Source organism: Manis pentadactyla, chromosome 19 (assembly GCF_030020395.1).
Source record: "Manis pentadactyla isolate mManPen7 chromosome 19, mManPen7.hap1, whole genome shotgun sequence".
NCBI lineage: Eukaryota > Metazoa > Chordata > Mammalia > Pholidota > Manidae > Manis > Manis pentadactyla.
The window spans coordinates 1,199,432-1,218,986 of NC_080037.1; the positions used below are offsets into that span (position 1 = coordinate 1,199,432).

The following is a 19,555-nucleotide window of genomic DNA, read 5'->3' on the forward strand; positions in this document are numbered from 1 at the left end:
AGGGCTGGAGGCAATGGAGGGGACGGGGCTCCTGGGCCACATGCACAGGCTGTGGCTGAAAGCCTGGCGGGAGAGGGTCCAGGGAAAGCTGGAGGCCAGACTTGGGAACACCAGGCTAGACCTCCCTGGGGTGTAACAGTGGTCACTGGGCACTTCCCAGTCGCCCGGCTCCAGTTCACCCCAGGTCTCTGGAAGCCCGCGGAGACTCTAACCTGGGGCTCTAACAGGACCTGGGGGGTGACAGCATTACGGTTTGGAAAGCTGGACAAGCAGGTTAGTGACCGTGCAGAGCCCAGCTGCAGAGCTGTTCAAAATGTCAATCAGACTGGCGCGCCTCCGCCTTCCCGCCGCCCTCCGTCATTGGGCCCTGACCTCACACACACTCCGTCCGCTCACATTTTATGCTCCAGAAATGCGAAGGGAGGTCATGCCCTCAGAGCGCCTGGACAAATAGCTAGGGCCCCGGCGTGCTCGGGGCGATGCCCTGCCCGGGCCTCCACGAGGGGGCGGGCGAGGAAAGGGCACAGCCGGCTGGCGGGGCCAGGGGGCAGGAAAGGGTGAGACAGCATCCCACGTGCGCACGGCCCTGTGGGGTCTGCAGCTGCCAGGGCGCCCACCAGGGATGACCAAGTGTTGGCTGGTGTGTATAAAGCAGACAGGAGAGAGAGGAAGAGGGTGGGGGAATCTGGTGACAGTGCCACAGCCAGCAGCTGTGTCTCAGGGGAGGGGACAGGGGCCTGATGCGGGAAGGGGAGGGGCGGGAGGAGGGTGTGCGACTAGGCTGGGGAAATGAAAGGAAGCCAGCCTCTCTGGGGACACTCGGCGCAGGGTCCCCGCAGCGCAGCACACCAGCCGTGGGCAAGGACCCAGAGACCCCAGGACGGGCCGGCGTTCGGAGGCTGAAGCCCTGCAGAGCCGGAGGGGGGCCAGCAGGGTCATGGTGAGCTTTCCAGCCTCAGACAGTCCCAGGTGCCCAGGCAGAACCTCGTCTTGGAACTGCAGGGCAGCTGGCAAAGGAAAAGAAGAAACACATTTCATTTGTGGTTTTAAAAAGCCAAGACCTAAAATTGCTGAATCTGAAGGGCGCTTCTAGGATGTCTCCCTGGGAGTGCCGGCTCCTCCTTGGCTGGCCTCTGGGGCATTCTTGCAGGGCCACACACAGCTCCTTGGCTGCCCCGAACTCTGGGGCTAATGAGAAGGGATGCACTTCAGAAAATATGGTTTGAAGGTGCACAGAAAATTCATGGGCTGGTATATGAGTTGCTAAAAAATGTGCTGCTTTTGAGTTGAAAAAAAATGAACCTCTTTTCTTTTCTGGTGTCTGGCTCTCATTCTCATTCTTTCAGGTATTTGAAGCATTGAACCATTGCAGTCAAGTGTGAGATTTTAAATGCAGACATTTAAATCTAGACATCAACAGTTCATTAAGCAGCAAAGAGCCCTTTGAAAATATCCATGCTAAACCTCAAACAGCTTCATCTAAGGGTTCAGCAGAAAAGTAGGTACAAAGTTACTGAAATGTAGGAAAAAAAAATCAGAGCAGAAACAATCAGCAAATTGAGGCTAAAATATGAAAAAAAGAGAAACAACTTTGCATCAGTTTTGAGTAAATTTAATGCTACTTTTTCATGCTTGCCTTAGAAAGCTCTTACCTCCGTCACGGTCTGCACACATGTTTTGCTTTTTTGGACTGTAGGAAGTTGTAGTAGGCACCTCATTCAGGTGCTGTAAACTTGGGACTCAAGAGAATAAATCTAAATGTAATTTTGTATTTTATTTGCAGATCTCTCCATGGAAATGGCAGAGTGCCCAGAAGGGCTCATGGAGTGTCTTCAAGCTGTGGGTCTGGACCGTGCTCTGCTGTGGTACGTCAGGACATTTGTATATTGCTCAGCCCTTGGTAAACTGTCCTCATTGTTCCTGCACATCTGCTAGGTAGGCAGCTGTTCATTCCATCCTTCCTGTAAACATCTTCTTTCTCCCTTTCACGTTGAACACCTCCCCCGAAGCCTCTTAAACCTGCCACCGTCTTTGCTGCAGGGCCTAAATCCTGATAATCCCACAAAAGTGTTCATTATGAAGGAGTGAAGTTGATTAGGGCACTTACAACCTGTACCAGATGTTCAGCACTGTACTTTATCTTTAGCTGATGTCATTTCTACGATTAAAGGGTGAGCTCTCGAGGGGCAGGCCCTCGACATGGTTGGTGATCCTTCCCCCATTGGTTGACGGGCTGTGTGCCTGGCTCTCGGACCCTCTTCAGCAATGGCTTTGAACCTTCTTCCCCGCCCGCCCTCTCGCTGCTCAGCTTGGGCTTTCAGCGCTGGTCGAGCAAATGTGCTTCCTCTCCCCCCGGCCCACCCCTTCCACCACGCTGGGCTCATGCAGCAGTGGCCTGGAGTCCCTGCCGCGTGCCGAACGCTCTCCTGGGCACAGAGGATGCAGCGCCGGACAAACGGTTTCCTCCCTCATGGACGCACATGCTCCTGGAACGCTCTTTGAAAACTGCAGGAAGTCCTTATTCTGTGACATCACTTACTCATTAATCCTACTGCTTCTAGGTTCTCTGCTCATTTCTGGTGTGTTGCATTTGGTCAAGATTCATTATATTTTCTTTGCATCTGCTATTCCTTATTCAGAATCTTCAGGTGGCTGCAAACATTGGATCTGTGTTTTCTATGGTATTTGCCCTACACAGTGAAACTCAGTAGGTGCTGAGGATGTGAGGACATTTACCCTGTGGTATAATAGTTTCATGCAGACACCATGCTTAGATGGCACGTATTGTTATTGTGTGATTGTGTGTTCTTCAAAGCCCTCATATGTGAAGCTCCTGTATGGTTATTAAACACGCCAGTGGGGTGTCTTTGTGCACAGAACACAATCTAAATCAATTTCCCCATGCTCTACATTTGGGTTTATAGGTGATCCTTTTTCTATTATGCAGTTTGATCTATAAGGGTTGGGCTGTGTAGTGAGGGTTTCCCAGAAGCAGCCCTTCCTATGATGAAATATATATATTTTTAAAGTACTTTTTATTGAAATATAGTTGATATACAACATTATACTGATTTCAAGTATACAACATAGTGTTTCAACAGTTACCTACATTACTGAATCTTCCCCCCAACTAGTGCGGTTACTGTCCACCTAAAACGGGGCTACAGCGCCATTGGCTATGTTCTCTATGTGGACCTTTCATCCCTGTGACTAATTTATGTTATGACTGATTTTGTGCCCCTTTATCCCCCTCAGCCTCCCCTCCCACCCAGCCCAACCTCCCCAATGGTAGCCACCAGTCCCTTGTCAGTGTCTATGAGTCTCCTGCCAGTTTTTTCATTGTTTCATTTTTAGATTCCACATATAAGTGAACTCATATGGCATCTGTCTTTCTCCACCTGGCTTATGAAATGTTATCTTTCTGATATGAAAGAGATTGCTTAGAAATATGTTTTCAATCCCTCCCTTATTTTACTTCTCCCTTAGTAACATAAATGTTGGCCTTTGGGAAACTATCCCAGGATTAAAAAAGTGGACAGTACGTTTTAGACGCATATGATTGTACACCTAACTTAGTGTGACGTGATTGGCAGCCACTAAGAGAAAGAAAAAATGACTTTCCAAAAATATGTTGATTGAATTTCACTTGAAAGCATTAGAAACACATATTTTAGAAAATAAATCTAGGAAACTGCAACATTTGTCTACACTAGAGGTGTGAGCAAAGTATTCTGTATTATGGGAAAGAGTGGTGAGGACCAGCAGGTCTGGGCTCCATGTCGGCTCTGCAAACGGCTGACCGTGCGGCCCCAAGAAGACGACACGACCTTTTGGTCTCTGCTTCCTCGTCTCTGCGGGGCAGCCCGGCCTGGGCGGCTGCAGGTCCCTTGGGCCGTGACGCTGGGTCTGACGGTCCACATGGATGTCTTTCAGATTTCCTCGCGCACTGCGGGGTGGACTGCTGGACCTACCATTACTCTGAGAGCCCCATGGCCTGGGCGAAGGCTAGAAGGTTCTGCCGAGAGAATTACACAGATTTAGTTGCCATACAAAACAAGGGGGAAATTGAGTACTTGGAGAAGACGCTCCCCTTCAGTCGCACCTACTACTGGATCGGGATCCGGAAGGTAGGGGGTGTCTGGACTTGGGTGGGGACCAACAAATCCCTCACCGAGGAGGCTGAGAACTGGGGAGACGGGGAGCCCAACAACAAGAAGACGAAGGAGGACTGCGTGGAGATCTACATCAAGAGGCCCAAGGACGCGGGCAAGTGGAACGACGACGCCTGCCACAAGGCAAAGGTGGCCCTCTGTTACACAGGTAGGCACACCCCCCACCCCCCTCGGGCTGCCAGCAAGGCCAGAGGTAGGGAGGCACTCAGACCGGCGCCCGACACGGGGCAGACAAGCACCAATGCGTTCAAAGTGAGTCCAGTCCTCCGTAGACTCGTCTGAGCATTTTGGGGGCGTGAGGCTGCTCCCTACATCAGTTGGCATCAAGTTACGGCAAGTAGACATGGGCAGTAAGGCGGGAGAACCGACTCCCCGGGTCCCTGATGACAGGGCAGGGCGGTGGGCTCACGCTACCTCAGTTTCGTCCCTGTGAACTGCGTGTCCCAGCACCTGTCTCCTGTTTGGCCTGATCTTCTATAATTCTGTGTCAGAAACACTGTGGTGCTTCATTACTGTGGTGTATGAAAATGTCTGTAAAGACTGTTACAACAGTTCCAAAACAGTCCTTGTTCTGCCAAGTCATGTCTTAACAGCGAAACATACTTAACTTGACCTCTTGTGACTTGGACTCTGTTAATTTAGTGAGTTCAGACTTTTTAACCTTTCTACTAGGAAAGAGATTACTAAGCATACTGCAGAAATTATGGGGTCATGTCACCACTTACCCTACCGATTATATTAAAAACAAAATGATTTCAAGAGTTTAAATATATGTCACTGAGTTTTCCCCCGAGGATTATAGAGTACGAGCATCAGGGTGATTCATTCAAAAAACAAATGCCTAAGGCTCCATGGCCAGTGTGTTATATGCATACAATTGTCAGCATACAATTTTTATGCAAAAGTTCTGTGAATGGATATTAACCCAATAAACCTCTCCTGTTTACTAAAATAGTTTCAGTTTTTAGTTTAAGTTAACTGTCTAAAGAAATGACTGTGCTAAAAACGTGTCCCATTAAAATAACATTTCTGACCCCTTACAGCTTCTTGTCAACCCTGGTCATGCAGCGGCCACGGAGAATGTGTGGAAACGGTCAACAGTTACACCTGCATCTGTGACGTGGGGTACTATGGGCCCCAGTGTCAGCTTGGTAAGCCGCCTCCCCTCTTTGTGTCTCCCTTTGTAATGTTACAGGAGCTCTCACAGCTTATGGAAGTTGGTTGGGTCAAAATAATAGCAGCTGTTCTGAGAAATGACAAGTTTTGATCATAAGGCTAGGCTTGCACAATGTGGTTACTGTTCCGTAACGATTTCCAAAGTCAGCATGACGTTTCCACTCACTTCTCAGCAAGTCCTTTTGAGCACCACAAAGAACACCAGTGAGACAGAGTTGTAAGGACTCCAGGAATGGATCAGGCATGGCAGGTTCCCGCTCCGAAGGGACTCGAGAGCTCGTGGCTTGTTGGACCCCTTAGAACTCTAAATTAGCCCGAAGGAGAGGATGCCCTCTATTGGGTAGGAGGGTGAGTTACCCAGAAGGTAATTTGCTGTTCGATGTAAACCTCAGTCATGATAGGGCAAAGCCAAAAAGAAAAGGTCACATAATGGGACACAGTGTATGTCAGATATGTAATAATAAATCCAACAGTTATTTGGACTGGGTATTTCAGGGGATACAAAGACAAATCTAGGGTAGGTTCTGCTCTTTAAGGATTTACAGTTAACTAGTGGAAATCACATACGCTCACACTTTGGTTTGGGGAAAACAAGATAAGCTGTAGGAGGCTTGTGGAGGCTGGGAACTGCCTAGTGAAGGAACCTGGCCTTCATTTCACAGTGGTGGCCCCTTAACATGCTAACGCCTGCATGGAGGGCAGTTATCCCAGCAGCCGTGCATAAGATGGACGGGAGGACAAAGAGGGAAGATGTAGAGAGTCGTCAAGAAACTGCTGAAACCACCCCAAGCTGTGGTAGTAGAAACAGAAAGGAACCAATACAGACTCAAAGGCAGGGAGCCCCTGACCCAGTCAACTCATTACCGAAAGACGCGTGATGTCCTTTGACTAATATTTGTTGAGTTTCAGAACTATGTTTGAAGTACCTGGTGCACAAAATAGAAAATTATAGAAAGAGCAAAAAGCAATGTGTTTAAGGAAGAGATGAAGAATTAAAGCCAAAATTTTAAACGTCAACCAACTGGAAGAGATTTAACTCACCTCACTCATTTCTCAGTTTCATTGACCCCCCCACCCAACACTTCCTCTCGCTTCTTTCCTAAACTTTATGTTTTTAGACTCTTATATTGTTGGCATGCCCATCTTGCTTTCACCGTATCGCTCTTACCCTATTTTCTTTCTACCTGCAGTCGTTTCTCCTTGGGGTTCTTCATGGGCGTTGATCAAAGTCTGTACACTATTGCTGTTTCTCATCTTTCTCTTGTCTACTGCTATTCTGACTCTACATGCTTCCTTTCATCAAACTCACCAACTTTCGTGGACCCACAAACTTATGTAAGGTTTGGACTGGCCAATCTGTTTCTGGCCCTGAATTCCAAACATGCTAAGCATATCCTTTGGGATGCCCAAAAGGCTGTAAAATCAGTTGTCCCCAGCAGCCCGTTTCGTCTCAGTGTGCCGCGCCACCATCTCTGTGGCCCTTCTGCCGTGAGACTCTCACCTCCCCTGCATTTATACAGAGTAACACGCTTTTCAGCTTTATGACTTACTGTTTCTCCAGTTTGTTTCCTACTTATCAATTCTACCGGCATCACCCTGAGCATCTTTCTCCTAGATTGTTGCACAGATTTCTTAGCTGAGTTCCATGATTTTAAATTAGCTCCCCTCAAAAATATTATTCATAATGCAAGCAGACTGAACAATAAAAAACAATCCAACCAACATTATACACACGTGGCCACCCACCTTTCAGTTCTTACCTATCATTTGCCTCATAGGATGAAATCTAAACTCCTTAAGGCCTTAGAGTAAGGCTTGATAGACAGTCGGCACTTGTGAAATCAATGCAGACAGATGAGAGCATTTAGTCTTCGCTCCTGTCTTTCTCCTCAGCCTCCTCTGTCTTCACCCCTCCCCCCTCTTTCCTTCTAGTAACATCAGAATCCCACTCCCCACACTTGCCACGTGTGCCGTGCAACTCACTGACTTGGCTGTAGCTCTTTTTCTCATTTTACACACGGCTAACACACCTGCTCACCTTTAAGACACACTGCAGGGACCACTTCTTTCAAGAACCTTTGTTTGGACCCAAGACAGGCTAAGTGTCCCCGATCTGTGCTCCAATAGCCCAGGTATTTCTTTCTTATTTACCCCCATATCAGTTGGCATCGGATATTTACTTGTCTTGTAGACCAACAGCACCTGAGGGGGTCAGTGCGTGTTTGACATATCGTGGCATCTGCCAGGCTGAGGCTGTACCTGGAATAAATTAGGCTGTTGCTTGTGGGCATGAACTGAATTGGAAAGTATGAATTACTTCAATCTGGATGTGTACAGTGTCTGGAAAATATAAACATTTACAAATCCTTCTGATTCCTTGAGTCCATCCTTCATTAAAATCTCAAGAACAAGGTCACAACGAGGGCTCCAGTTTAATGAAGAATGAGATACGAGATTTGCAATATTTGCCCAAAAGACATGACAGGGGTTAAAATGTACAGCTGATTTCCAAGTCTTCATTCGATCTATTATACCAGCGAGCAGGGCAGGGAAATAGTTTCTGGAGAGGGTTGTCAAAATCATAAGAACTCGAGTTCCGGAACCGAGCTAGAGAGGGTGGAGACAGAATCAAGGCCAAGCTGTTTCCTACAGGATTACTTTCCCCCTTTGTAAAGAAGACCGATCACGCACGCCCACTGTTCTCTGAACCCCTTCTCCCAGTGCTCTAGTATATCCAGGGACCCCAGCGGGGCAGTTACCTCCACACTGAGCTGGTCTTTCCTACTTAAACCTGCCTTGGCTTAAGAATCCTCTCCCCAGATAATGCCGTAGATAAGCAGAAAACTAGCTGATGTTTAATGAGGACTTCCTACGAGCCAGGCATTAAACCGTTTAATTCTCACACCAACTCTAGGATGTTAATGCAAGAATTCCTCCTTCATAGATGAAGAGACTGAAGCTGGAGGGGTTAAGTCACCTTGCTAAAGGTGACCAATTATGCACCTTGTCATCAAATGGCAGAGCAGGATGCAAACCTGATCCCCAGGTTCTCTGTAACCCCAGCTCTGCTTCCTTCCCCCCTGAAGTCGTCCAGTGCGAGCCCCTGACGGCCCCAGAGCGGGGTGCCCTGGCCTGTGTCCACCCTTTGGGGAACTTCAGCTTCACCTCCCGCTGCACCTTCAACTGCTCTGAGGGAACGAGCATCACTGGACCTGGGGAAACCACGTGTGGGCCATCTGGGAACTGGTCCTCTCCAGAACCGGCCTGCCAAGGTGAGTCACAGTTTGGACCACAGGCGTGGCCGTGGTGGACCTGGGTTTACAAACAGGAAATGCAGTGGAGTCTTGCTAAGAAGTCTGCATCTTCTTCAGGAGCATAATTTAACCTAACTTGGGTGGCGCTGCTTTCCAAAAGGGTTACTGTTGCCAAAATTAAAAAGAAAACCACACACAAAAAAAACAAGAAATACCTCTGAAGCCATCTCAGGGTAGGTGTGTAATTTTTAGCAATACAACATGGTTAGACTGTTTTATTTTTCTCATTGCCATGGCATAAATGATCAGCCTTGCTGAACCTCAGTTAAATTTCAGTTGCTCTCTGCTCAGTTAACACCTATTTTATGTGCTGTCCTACTTAACACCAGCCGGTTTCCTTCCCCAGGGGGAGAGGGTTTTTTTATTGTTTTATTTGGTTTATTCTTGAAATCAGTTTTTACTCTTTCTCCCCTGTGAACTCTCAGGAGAATAACAACTTCTGTGAAAAATAAAGACACATCTCTTGATCTTTTTTTCATCTGAAATGTGGTGGGTTTTTTCTCGCTAACTGTCAAGGAGGTCGCCCCTATATGGGAGAAAACTTGATAAGTGCTGTTTACATTTCCTACCTTGGTGCTTCAGACTCACTAGTTTGAGTGGTTTAATTCTCAAAGGGATGGTCAAAATCATTTACTGAGACCAGAACTGAATGGACAAGCCTGCCGAGTCACATGAGGTTGCCTGACTTACTTTACTGAACTGGAATGTCTTCCAAGACGCCTGGGGTTGGTGTTAGAGCAGGTGAAAGGGCGGAACCTTCGCAGTCACTGGCAATATTCCACGGGAGCCTGAGGCCTGGGTCGTGTGGCACCTTCAACAGAGCGTTACGGGCTGGGACAGCACCCAGAGTAGCACCCCCGACCCGCAAGGGCTTTCCACCCTCCCGGCCTCACCCCTGACTCACCACTTTCCATCAGTCTCAAGAAATCAAGTCTGGGAGCATCACCAGAAGTAATGATTAGAGTTAGAAAAGCCTAGGTTTGTGTGGATGGCTCCACAGATGCATCAGACAGCTTTGGCTGAAAACCTTTGGTCAAGCAGGGTCTGCTCAGAAATGTTGTTTTTTTTTTCTTTGTCATTGCAGCGATAGGGTGTGAGCCTCTGGTGGTGCCTGATTTGGGGGCCATGGACTGCAGCCACCCCCTGGCCAACTTCAGCTTTACCTCCACATGCACCTTCCAGTGCTTGGAAGGAGCTGAGTTAATGGGTGAGAAGGAATCTACCTGTGGGTCATCCGGCACCTGGTCCAGCCCTAGTCCAATATGTCAAAGTGAGTAAGTTTGCCCTGATGTTCGGAAGACATGGAGATGGAGTTGATGAATGAGCCAGTGGCGGGGGAAGATAGACTGACATTTTAGACTTCATTTCACCAAATGTATGAGTTTTAAAAACAAATCCGCACACACTCATATACTATAAAACCCTTGGCCGCTCTCGCCCCGTCCTTCAAGGACAGCCGCCTCTTCTCGTCAGCCAGTTCTCAGCTCCACCTGTCTCAGTCCTTAACATCTAGACACACTCTCCGCTGGCTTATTTCTCATGCATACTTCCATTCCTTACACCCTTCCTGCTCTGTCAGCGCATCAGACTTTATAAGGTCACCGAGGATCACCAAAGTCCCAAAGTAGCGGATGCTTCTCAGCCCAGCAATCTGATGCCTCCCACATCCGTCTGTGCCTGACAGGGACCCCGTCTTCCTTGTCTCTGCGTCCCTCCCCCAGCCCCATTCCTAGTGTTAGATTGGCACGTGGGAGACAAGCTACCACACCGGCCCCTGAGGCCATCTGCACAAAGACCAAAGTCTTGAAAGGGTGAGCTCCATGCAGGCCGCCGGAGAGGCTGCTTTCTGCGTGGTGCGGGCCAGGAGAGGGATGGGATCAGAGGAGGCCTGGGGCCTCTGGGGGACAATGTAGGTCATGTGTAGGTTTATGGGGTGCTGGCTTTCGAGGCTGGGCTAGGGTCCATTTCCTCCTGGGCGCCCAGTGGGTTCCCTCTGCCTAGATCCCCTGGGGACCTAAGACTCCTTCTTATTACACATCTGGGTGTGGGGATGGAAGCACCTTGAAAGGGTCCTTCACACTTCCAGCGGCTATGTCAGTGTCCCCTTTGCCTTATTTGTGCAGGAGGTGGTAGGACCACATCACTTGAAAGACAGGTTAGCACAGGTCCCTGCATGTAAACAAGAGCAGACATTTGCATGCCTGCTTCAGAGTAAAACCAGTAAAACCAGTGATCTGAACCAGGTAACTTATCAATCAAAGGAAACTATTTCCTGGCCTTTTTCTCCCTGAGGTTGTATTAGATGTTTTTGCTCTTCTCTGTGTTTTGGAGGCCAACCACTAAACAAGGCCTAAACTAAATGCAATGATACCCACTTCCTGCCAAGATTTTTAGGTACAGCTCCCAGGAACTCCAAAGGTCACAGATCTGGGGATCGAGATCCTACAGGCCCTGGGTTAGAAGTGTGGGGCTGGGCTCATCCTGGGCCTTGCTGTCAGCATCCCCACCCATCACACGGCATCGTATGGGCTGCCGTCAGGAGTATAAGGGGGAAAAGGTCTGATACTACAAGGTGGTATGAGGAGGCGCTGTGTGTGGCCTCATGCGCTGCGCCTGGTTTCTCCTTCAGAGGTGGACAGCAGTTTCTCCATGATCAAGGACGGAGACTACAACCCCCTCTTCATCCCAGTGGCTGTCATGGTTACTGCCTTCTCTGGGCTGGCGTTTATCATTTGGTTGGCAAGGAGACTAAAGAAAGGTATGTGAGTTTATCTTCATATAAAAATAACTCAGCTTGAAAATGGAACAAATATAGAAACCCACAGGGAACTCAGTGACCGAGCCAGCTGAGGCGGGATCCCAAGCTCTGCGGCACAGACGTCAGCCCCTGGGGAGGTGTAGGGGCCACCCCCCAGACCCCAGCACACGCTTTCATGACCACTTGCTTGATTTTTGAATGTTATCTGCAAAATTTTAAAAATGTTTACTATCTTCAAGGTACCTTGCTAGGGTGATAAACACACAAGTGAGATATTCTAATGTATATTTTGCTCTTATTTAATTCTGAAAAAAAGATGCATAATCTCTGTTCTCTGAGAGCCTACAAGCCTTTGATTCCATGCTGTAACTCTACTAGGAAGTGACTGTAACATCTAAGAAGCTTTTAAGGCCCTGCCCCCACTGACCCGACCTCATCAAGAATCATTAGCCCTCTGGCTTCTGATATTTGGGGGCTGCTTTGTTCCTGGGAGAAATCCCCCTGTTTTCTCCCAGATGTTTGTTCACCTCTGCTGGGGCTCTAACCAGATGCGCCACATGCAGCCAAAGTCACCCGGCAGAAACATTCAAGAACATGAAATAAATGGACATTAGGAAGCTTTTAAGACATCCCTGCTTCAAGTTCAGGAGCCATTAGTGGCCTCAAGACGACTGCTAACCCACTGCATGATGTTGCCTTCCTGTGGGGCAGCTGATCGCCGTTTTAGTCTCACTGCCATCAGATCAGTTAGTCTGCATTCTGTTCACTAAATGGGCTATAAAGCCTGTCCCCCATCCTCGCTGGCAATTGCAGAAATATTATCCACCATCCCCTAGCGGGCTTCCATTATGATCTGCGCTTTCACTCCAAGTTTAAGAACAAGACACTGGATTCGTTTTATAAGGAACCCAGGCAGGCAGCAGAGGGGCCCCTGCTGAGCCGGACGCCCACTTGCCGTAAAGTGAGGACACCAGCCGCCAGCCTGTCTCCGCTCCTGCTCTTGGAGTTCTGCAAAGGCTGGACCCACCTAGGTACACAGTACTGCACTCGGGCAAATGAAGGAGGCTTTCCCCCCACTGCTGATCCTCCTTTCCACTGAGGCCTCAAAGCCTGGCCGCGCCCTTCCCTTCCCCCCGACCTCAGCTGGTGGAGGCAGAACTGAGGGCAGGGGACAGGTGGGCAGTGGCACACTGCCCTCTGGGGCAAGGGGGTATTAGCCAAGTAACCCCACGGACTTTGGCGGTGGGAGTCACCATAATAAGGAGGGCATTTCCAAACTCCAAAATTTTTGTATAAATGTTCATAGAACCAACAGAATGAATTGAAATCACGTGTACCTGGTGGCGGTGGTAGCATATGGGTATAGCTGGCTAAGGCTGTTTCATAGGTGGTGGTAGAAAAGCAATGGGTTGTTTTAAAATTTTTTACCCTGGAGTCATTTCTGTACAAGATCTCAAACTGATAACCCGAGCAGCCACGGCCCTGCTGCGGGATCAGCATGGGGCAAACAGGAAACAGATAACGGGCAGTTAGGTTAAGTCACAGTCGTGCCAGAGAGAACAGAAGCCCCGAAGATTACGACCTTTATAGGCAAGTCAGGACCCTTAAATAGCCTTCATTTGTGAGACACCTTCTGGTATCTCCAACCCTCAAGTGACTCTGTCTTCCAAAGCTTTTACTATAAGTTCATCCTCTGAAACATGAAGAATGTTTTTCCTACAGAGTCAGAGTTAGAAGTGATGGGCAGGCTCCCAGCATAAACAAACTCCCCAGAGCTTTTCTAACACAATCTAGCTAATGCATTTATAAGAACAAAAGTAAATAACAGTAAGTCTGCATTTATATTCATCAGCTACAAGAATTTTATAGGCTTTTGGGTTCAGAAAGCTGGGAAGAGAGGACAGGTGTCCACAGGAGCCAATGGACTGACCAGAAGCCTAACCCAGCCCTGTCCTCAGATGGATCTTCCGAACCTGCGCTCTGGCCCCGGCCCTGCTCGCCTTGGGGTCCAGACTTCAGCTCCTGTCTTCTCAGAGAGGAGTACGAGCAGCCTCAGAAACACGTGCCCCTGTGCCTGGGCGTGTCTGGAAATGCGGCTCCCTGGTGTCACCATTCTCTGATCAGTCACTGATTGTCACTAGTCCTATTTAGCACATGAGGAAACTGAAGCAATGATGCCATGGGCCACATCTCTGAAATCCCACGTCAGGAGGGCCAGTGTCAGAGAGCACACCCCCGTCCAGATAAGGCCCCTAGAACCACTGGCCTTCAGATTCACAAGCCTCTATTTTTTTCTTCAGTTGGAAGAATTTCCCACCTGAACCGACACAGGGTTAGAACCAGAGCACGAAACTGAACACATACCCCTCAGTTCCCTTTTCTTCAAAAAGAGTTCTCTCGGTTGGAACAGACCCTTGCTCATGTATTGTTATGTGTTTCATTGTTCCTAAGAGAAAAATTTATGACGATGAACACGCAGAATTTTAAATTATTTCAGATTCTGTTCTCCCTGCTCAAGAGCTCATGTCTTTGGCAGGCTGTACTTTGGAAGAAATATTTAAAATGGTGATTTCTAACAGTTGAAGGCTTTAAAACAGTAGTTGGGCACTGCCTGTGTTCTAGACCCTGGTCTAAATACTTTGAACACATTTTACTTTATTGATTCTATCAGGAAGAGAAGAAATTGTGACTTGGAGAACAGATAAGTAGCTGTCAAAGGACACACTACAGTGGGTACAACAGGACTGGCACTCAGACGGGATGATGCTAGAGCTCCAGTTATAGCCACTGAAATTTATTGCTTCTTAGCAATTTCTCTCTCTCTCTCTCTCTCTCTCTCTCTCTCTCTCTCTCTCTCTCTCTCTCTCTTTCTCTCTCTCTTTTGCTTTAACTTCCCCTGGAGCCCTACTCTGCATTCATTCACTTATCTAACTATTTATACTCTTCCAAAAAGAATGTAAGACAGTTTACAAAATGCACTGGACCTAGCAAGCCAAAGTTAGTTTGAAAGTAAATAAGAAAAAGAAAGCTAACATGTAGGGTACAAAAATAAGTTGGAGCCGGGGGTGAAGTCCCAACACAAAAACGTGTGCCACAAAGTCCTGTACACGTGGTAGAAAGGGTCTCAGTTCTGACACTGAGTTTCCTGGCAGCCAGTCACAGAAGGAAGCACACCAGTTACAATATTCATGGTACGTAAGATAAACACACTCCGGTTACTTAGATGAGGGGTGTGATTCTCACCACGGCATGAGCACCGTTTCTCATGTGGATTCTCTCAGAGAAGACAGGGTGGGGGGTGACGACTCCCGTTCTTAGTGTGAGCAGTGAGTGTCTTGGGAGAATGTGCAGGGAAGATGAGGGGCAGGTCAGGAGGGGCAGACGGGTGCCTGGGTGCACTGGCTGGGCTTGTTGCTCTGAGCAGCAGAGGATGGGCTGGACCTCGGGGCGCACCTGGACCAGTGGGTCTGTTATGAGTACCTAGTTATGCATCAGAACATGAAGCCAGTGCCTTAAACCCCGAGACGCAGATGGAGCCTGCTTAACAAACGTGTAATAATACACTTGGAAAGACAGTTTGAGAGGGGAAATCTCCCTTCTCTCTTACTCTAAAAAATTGAAATTGGCTACTTCTGCTCATGACATTTTTCTGTCTTCTGTTTTTTAGGCAAAAAGTCTCGGAGAAGGTAAGTTTCATCAATGAGGAGTTTCTCCATCTGTGCTTCTCTCTCTACTTTCCTTAAGATACTTCCTGTTCCAGCTAAACATTAGTCCTTCTTTATAAGATTTCCGCTTGAAGAAGGGGCCAGAATAAGGGATGAATCCGCTCCCTCCTTGCAATGCTGTGCTATCTTGGTGCTGGTGGCACTAAGTGAACGAGTGAACAAGGAATGTCATGGATGCATGAGGGCTCTTTCCGTGGGTCCCTGTGGGGAAATTCAGGGCAGCACACGCCAGGTCACAGAGCAACTCATGAGCCATATTAAGGAGTGTGGGCTTGTCAAGGGCTGTAAGCACGTGCGTGTCGTGCAGAAGTTGGCGTCTTACCAGGATCAGTCTGCACAGAAGCAGGCAGGCAGGGGAACTGGGTGGGCGGGGAGGCAAAACCTGTTCTGGAGGCATTTGAAGTTATTAGGTTAGAGCTGATGGTGAGGTTGAGCTCAAGAGACAAGATAGAGGCCACTGAACACGGTTCTTGGTGGGCTGAGAGAGTCAAGAATCAGGGAATGGTCACGGCTCTGGGCCGGGAGCTGGCGGAGGGCGCTGCCCACACTGTGCCACGCACTGAGCAGGGACACAAGAGAATGAGAAGTCTGGGGGTGAAGGCGACGGGTTCGGTGCGGGGCCCGGGGAGCGTTCGGTGTGCGCGGCTCCCCGCAGGCGGGGTGGTTCGCTCCGGGCAGAGGCGCCGCCGCGGGGCAGGGGGAGCGGCAGATGGACGCCCTCCCAGGGGCGGGGGCGACCCTCGCGGAGGGCGGACGGGAGAGGTTGGCGGCGGGGTGCGGGGACCCGGAGGGCCCGGGGGCAAGAGGCCGGCAGGGAGCCACGTGTCCTGGGAGCCTCGGCGACGGGCGGGGCAGCTGGGCGCGGCCGCAGCGGGGGGGGGGGGGGGGGGGGGGAGGCGCCCCGTCCGCCCTCCGTGCTCGGCCTGCCTTCCGTCTGGGGGCACAGACAGGGTCCGAGGCCACCCCCACCCCGCTCCGGGCGGGCAGGAAATCCACAAGATGTAAAGATTTCTTTCAAGCCACGCCCTCTGAGTGAAAGTCTTTTCTGGTACAATCCACCCAGGGCCGCTTTCTGGTCGCAGGAACCACCTGTTCTTTAATTGCCACTAGATGGAAGCAGATCAGTTCAGTTTCTTCAGAAGACCTCCGGGTACAGGGACGGTGTTGCTATTAAGTTAATTACCATGGTAACTAGTCGCCCTACTAAGTTCAATGGTTCACTGATTTCACAACGCGTCGGCCAGGGGGTGTTTGCTGGACACCATTGCGCTGGAACAGAGTCAAGCCTGAGACACCAACAGGACTAAGTCCCGGGCCCTGACCCAGGGCATCATGAGCTAGGTGAGGAGTGAAGACAGAAATACAGAAAAAAAAATCTCAGAAAAACACAAGGCCATATATGGTAATGGCTGATGAGTCCCATGTTAGAGGGAAGAGTTCTTCCCTACAGCGGAGGCACTGGAAATCTCGTAAAGAAGGTGAAACCTGGTGGGGGGGTGGATTTGAAGAATGTACAGGATTGGAGGTCTGGAGAGAAGCAGGAGGCAGTGGAGGGGTGGGGAGAAGACGGGAACCGCGGCAGGGGGAGCGACCTCGAAGCGGGCCGAGCCGGAGGGACAAAGTGCCAGAAGGACCCGGCCAGGAACCGTTTGCCCAGCCGCTTCGGGACGCCTCTCGACTACTGACCACGGGCACTTTCATTCACAGAATCTTAGAATTCTGGGTCTGGAAGGGATATTGGCAGACGCCACGTTCAAACCCTCTTCATGAAAGAGCAGATTCCATGAGCCAGTGACCGAGTTAGTTGTAATAATGATAAACATTCATCAAACGTGAATCCCATGCCATGCACTGTTCTGCGTGCTACTGTCCTAATTAAATATTGCCCACAACCCTGAGGCGTAGTTACTACCAACATCCTCATTTAAGGGGCCAAGGAACAGAGGTACAGGGAACCAAAACAGCTGGTCTGAGGTCCCCGAATAAATGGCAAAGCTGATATTTGTACCCACCTGCATCTAAGGACGGTGCTTTTAATCCTTGTGTTTCTAGAACTCAGGAGTCTCGACTCCCAGGTTAGAGTTTTAAGTCCCAGACCCTCTCCTCTTCCAGTACTGTGATTTTTTTTTTCACACTGAAACCACTGGGCAATGGTGCCAGGGAAGGGCAGGATGGAAGACATAGGGTGTGTTTCTAGAACAAGCCCAGGTACCGCGAACCCTGTCCCACTGAACCCTGGGGGAGCAGTTTTTTTAAGGCTCTTGAGCTAACGCCCCTGGCCCTTTCTGTTCATTCTTACTAGTTTTTGGTTGGTGAATGACCCACGCCTCGGGCATTTGTGGTTTCAGTTCTTGCTGGGTTGCTTTGACTCTTCTGCAAACTGGTTCTGTTTATCACCTCGCTTGGTTTCCAGTGTCTAAATTCTGCCTGGGGAAAAGCAACACCCAAGATACACAGGAAGATACGACGCCAACCTCAGAGGAGGGTATACGTGAAATTCTGTTTTCAGAAACATTTTTATCTGTGCCAGCAAGCCTGTTTGCCGCTGCTGAAATGTGGTTTACCCAAAGCTCATGGTGAGAGGGGAGTGTCACAATCTGGCTCTCCCTTTGAAGGGTGCTATAAAGACACACCATATTTGGTTCTCTCATCTTTTCCAAGAATGAGAGGCGAGAACTGTGTGACACACAAAAGAAGTGTCATATATTTCACAAAACTAAATTTGTCACCCTCTCCTTAAACCATATCCCACCAGAGTCAGGCACTTCAAATTACCAGCCTACCTTTCACGAGTTTTGATTTTTCTCTGCTTTCTGTTTCCACTTGAGCATGTCCACTTCTGAGGGCTTTCCTGCCTCCCCACTGGCCTAAATCTATGGAAAATGTCCTTCATCCACATTCAATGTGAAAACCAAGCCTTGACCGCAGCAACTCCACTGCGTGTGCTCTGGGCACCAGCCGCATAACGTCCAGGGACCTCACAGAGACACAGTCTCTCCTCCTGCCGCGGTATTTTCATGCCATCTCCAACCGGGTGCCTTGAAAGTGTGAGGAGAGGGCCTTAGGGTTCCCCTCTCCTTCCTTTGCCTCGTGAACATCCCGAAGGCATATCCTTTACTTCTCTTCTGATCTTTAGTGAATATCCACTTTGCTACCAATGCTTTCTTTTTTGCAATTTTTAAGCCCCTGAGCTTCACTTATATTCTTTTATTTTTCATGCAGCATCGATGACCCATATTAAACCACCCTCTGTGAGAGAAAATCCTCGGGATCCTAACAGCATCACCGACCCTTCCAACTCCTCTGTGGAAAGCTCCGCCCGTGGCGCCTCCTACTCTGCAGACCCCGTGTGTCCCCCTGCGTCCATGCGCCCCCTGCGTCCACACGCCCCCTGCCCTCCCTGCAGCCCAGCCCGCGGTTGTGGTTTATGCAGCCCAGGTCCTTGTTCTCTTTTCCTTGAAGAAACAAGACCACAGGGGACAAGGATTACTGTGAAATATAAAGATGTCTGGTTTTGTTCTCTTTCCTGACTCTATTTCCAGTTTCAAGTCAACGCTGTACCTGGTGGCTTTAAATGCAGTGGCAATTTGATAGGTTTGCAAGTGCTGACTCAGTTTTGTTGCAGATCACAGTTCACCTCACTGCCCTCCAGAGTACCCGCGGGGGTACCTGCTTACAGAAAGTCCATGGCATCCATGCCGCCCTGGCTTTCCAACTCCAGCAAGGGAACGGGGTTCTGCTCCAAACAGGGAAAGCCCAGATACCCCACAGGCCACTTTCTGTACGCAAAGGCGGTCCCGTCCGTCCAGCCCTCACCCTCCTCAGCCATCGCGCCTCCCAGCTGGCTGACCCCCAACACGGCATCTAGTGGGCACCAGACAGAAGAGGAGGGCAGTCAGCGCCCCCACTGTGCTTTTGGATTTGGGCTTTGCTGCCTCTTTATTAGGACCACCAGGTTTCTTGAAGTCAGTGTTCTTTGCACAGCCAGTATATTGTTAATAAGGGAACATCAGCACCAGAATGCTGGCTGCAGGCAACCTCGTTGTCATCCAGAGGAGTTGAGGAAGAGGGAAGACATTCTTCGGCTTGTGCCAGTTGCCCCTTCTTGCCCTCAGCCCTCTTGTCCATGATAATGATAATAGTAGGGTGTTAGGATATATTTAGGTTAATTGTCTTAAACTTATTTTAGCTGACACCCAGTCTTCTTATTTGACATCCAAACCCAAACCCGGAGAAAGCTGTCTGCCTGAAGGGCTCTAAGGCGGAAGGTGAGGTTCAAGGACTCGATGTTGGCAGAGGCTCGGTATGTAATTAGGAGGCTCTGTGTGAGCAAACGCAAGGCAGTTAGTTCCCTTTGCTCCCAGGAGGACATCAGAAGGAAACAGGGGAGGGATGGAGGCAGAGAGGAGT

The 19,555-nt window shown here is 49.4% G+C and overlaps 1 protein-coding gene across 1 annotated transcript; it reads left to right on the plus strand.

The window, feature by feature from the left end:
- Positions 1-776: 776 nt before the first annotated feature.
- Positions 777-18,667, plus strand: SELL (selectin L). Its single transcript, XM_036900659.2, has 9 exons — positions 777-940; positions 1,784-1,865; positions 3,934-4,320; positions 5,216-5,323; positions 8,435-8,620; positions 9,747-9,932; positions 11,292-11,420; positions 15,088-15,106; positions 18,368-18,667. The coding sequence occupies exons 1-9, from the start codon at positions 938-940 to the stop codon at positions 18,384-18,386; spliced, it is 1,119 nt and encodes a 372-aa protein (XP_036756554.2). The 5' UTR covers positions 777-937; the 3' UTR covers positions 18,387-18,667.
- The last annotated feature ends 888 nt before the right edge of the window (positions 18,668-19,555 follow it).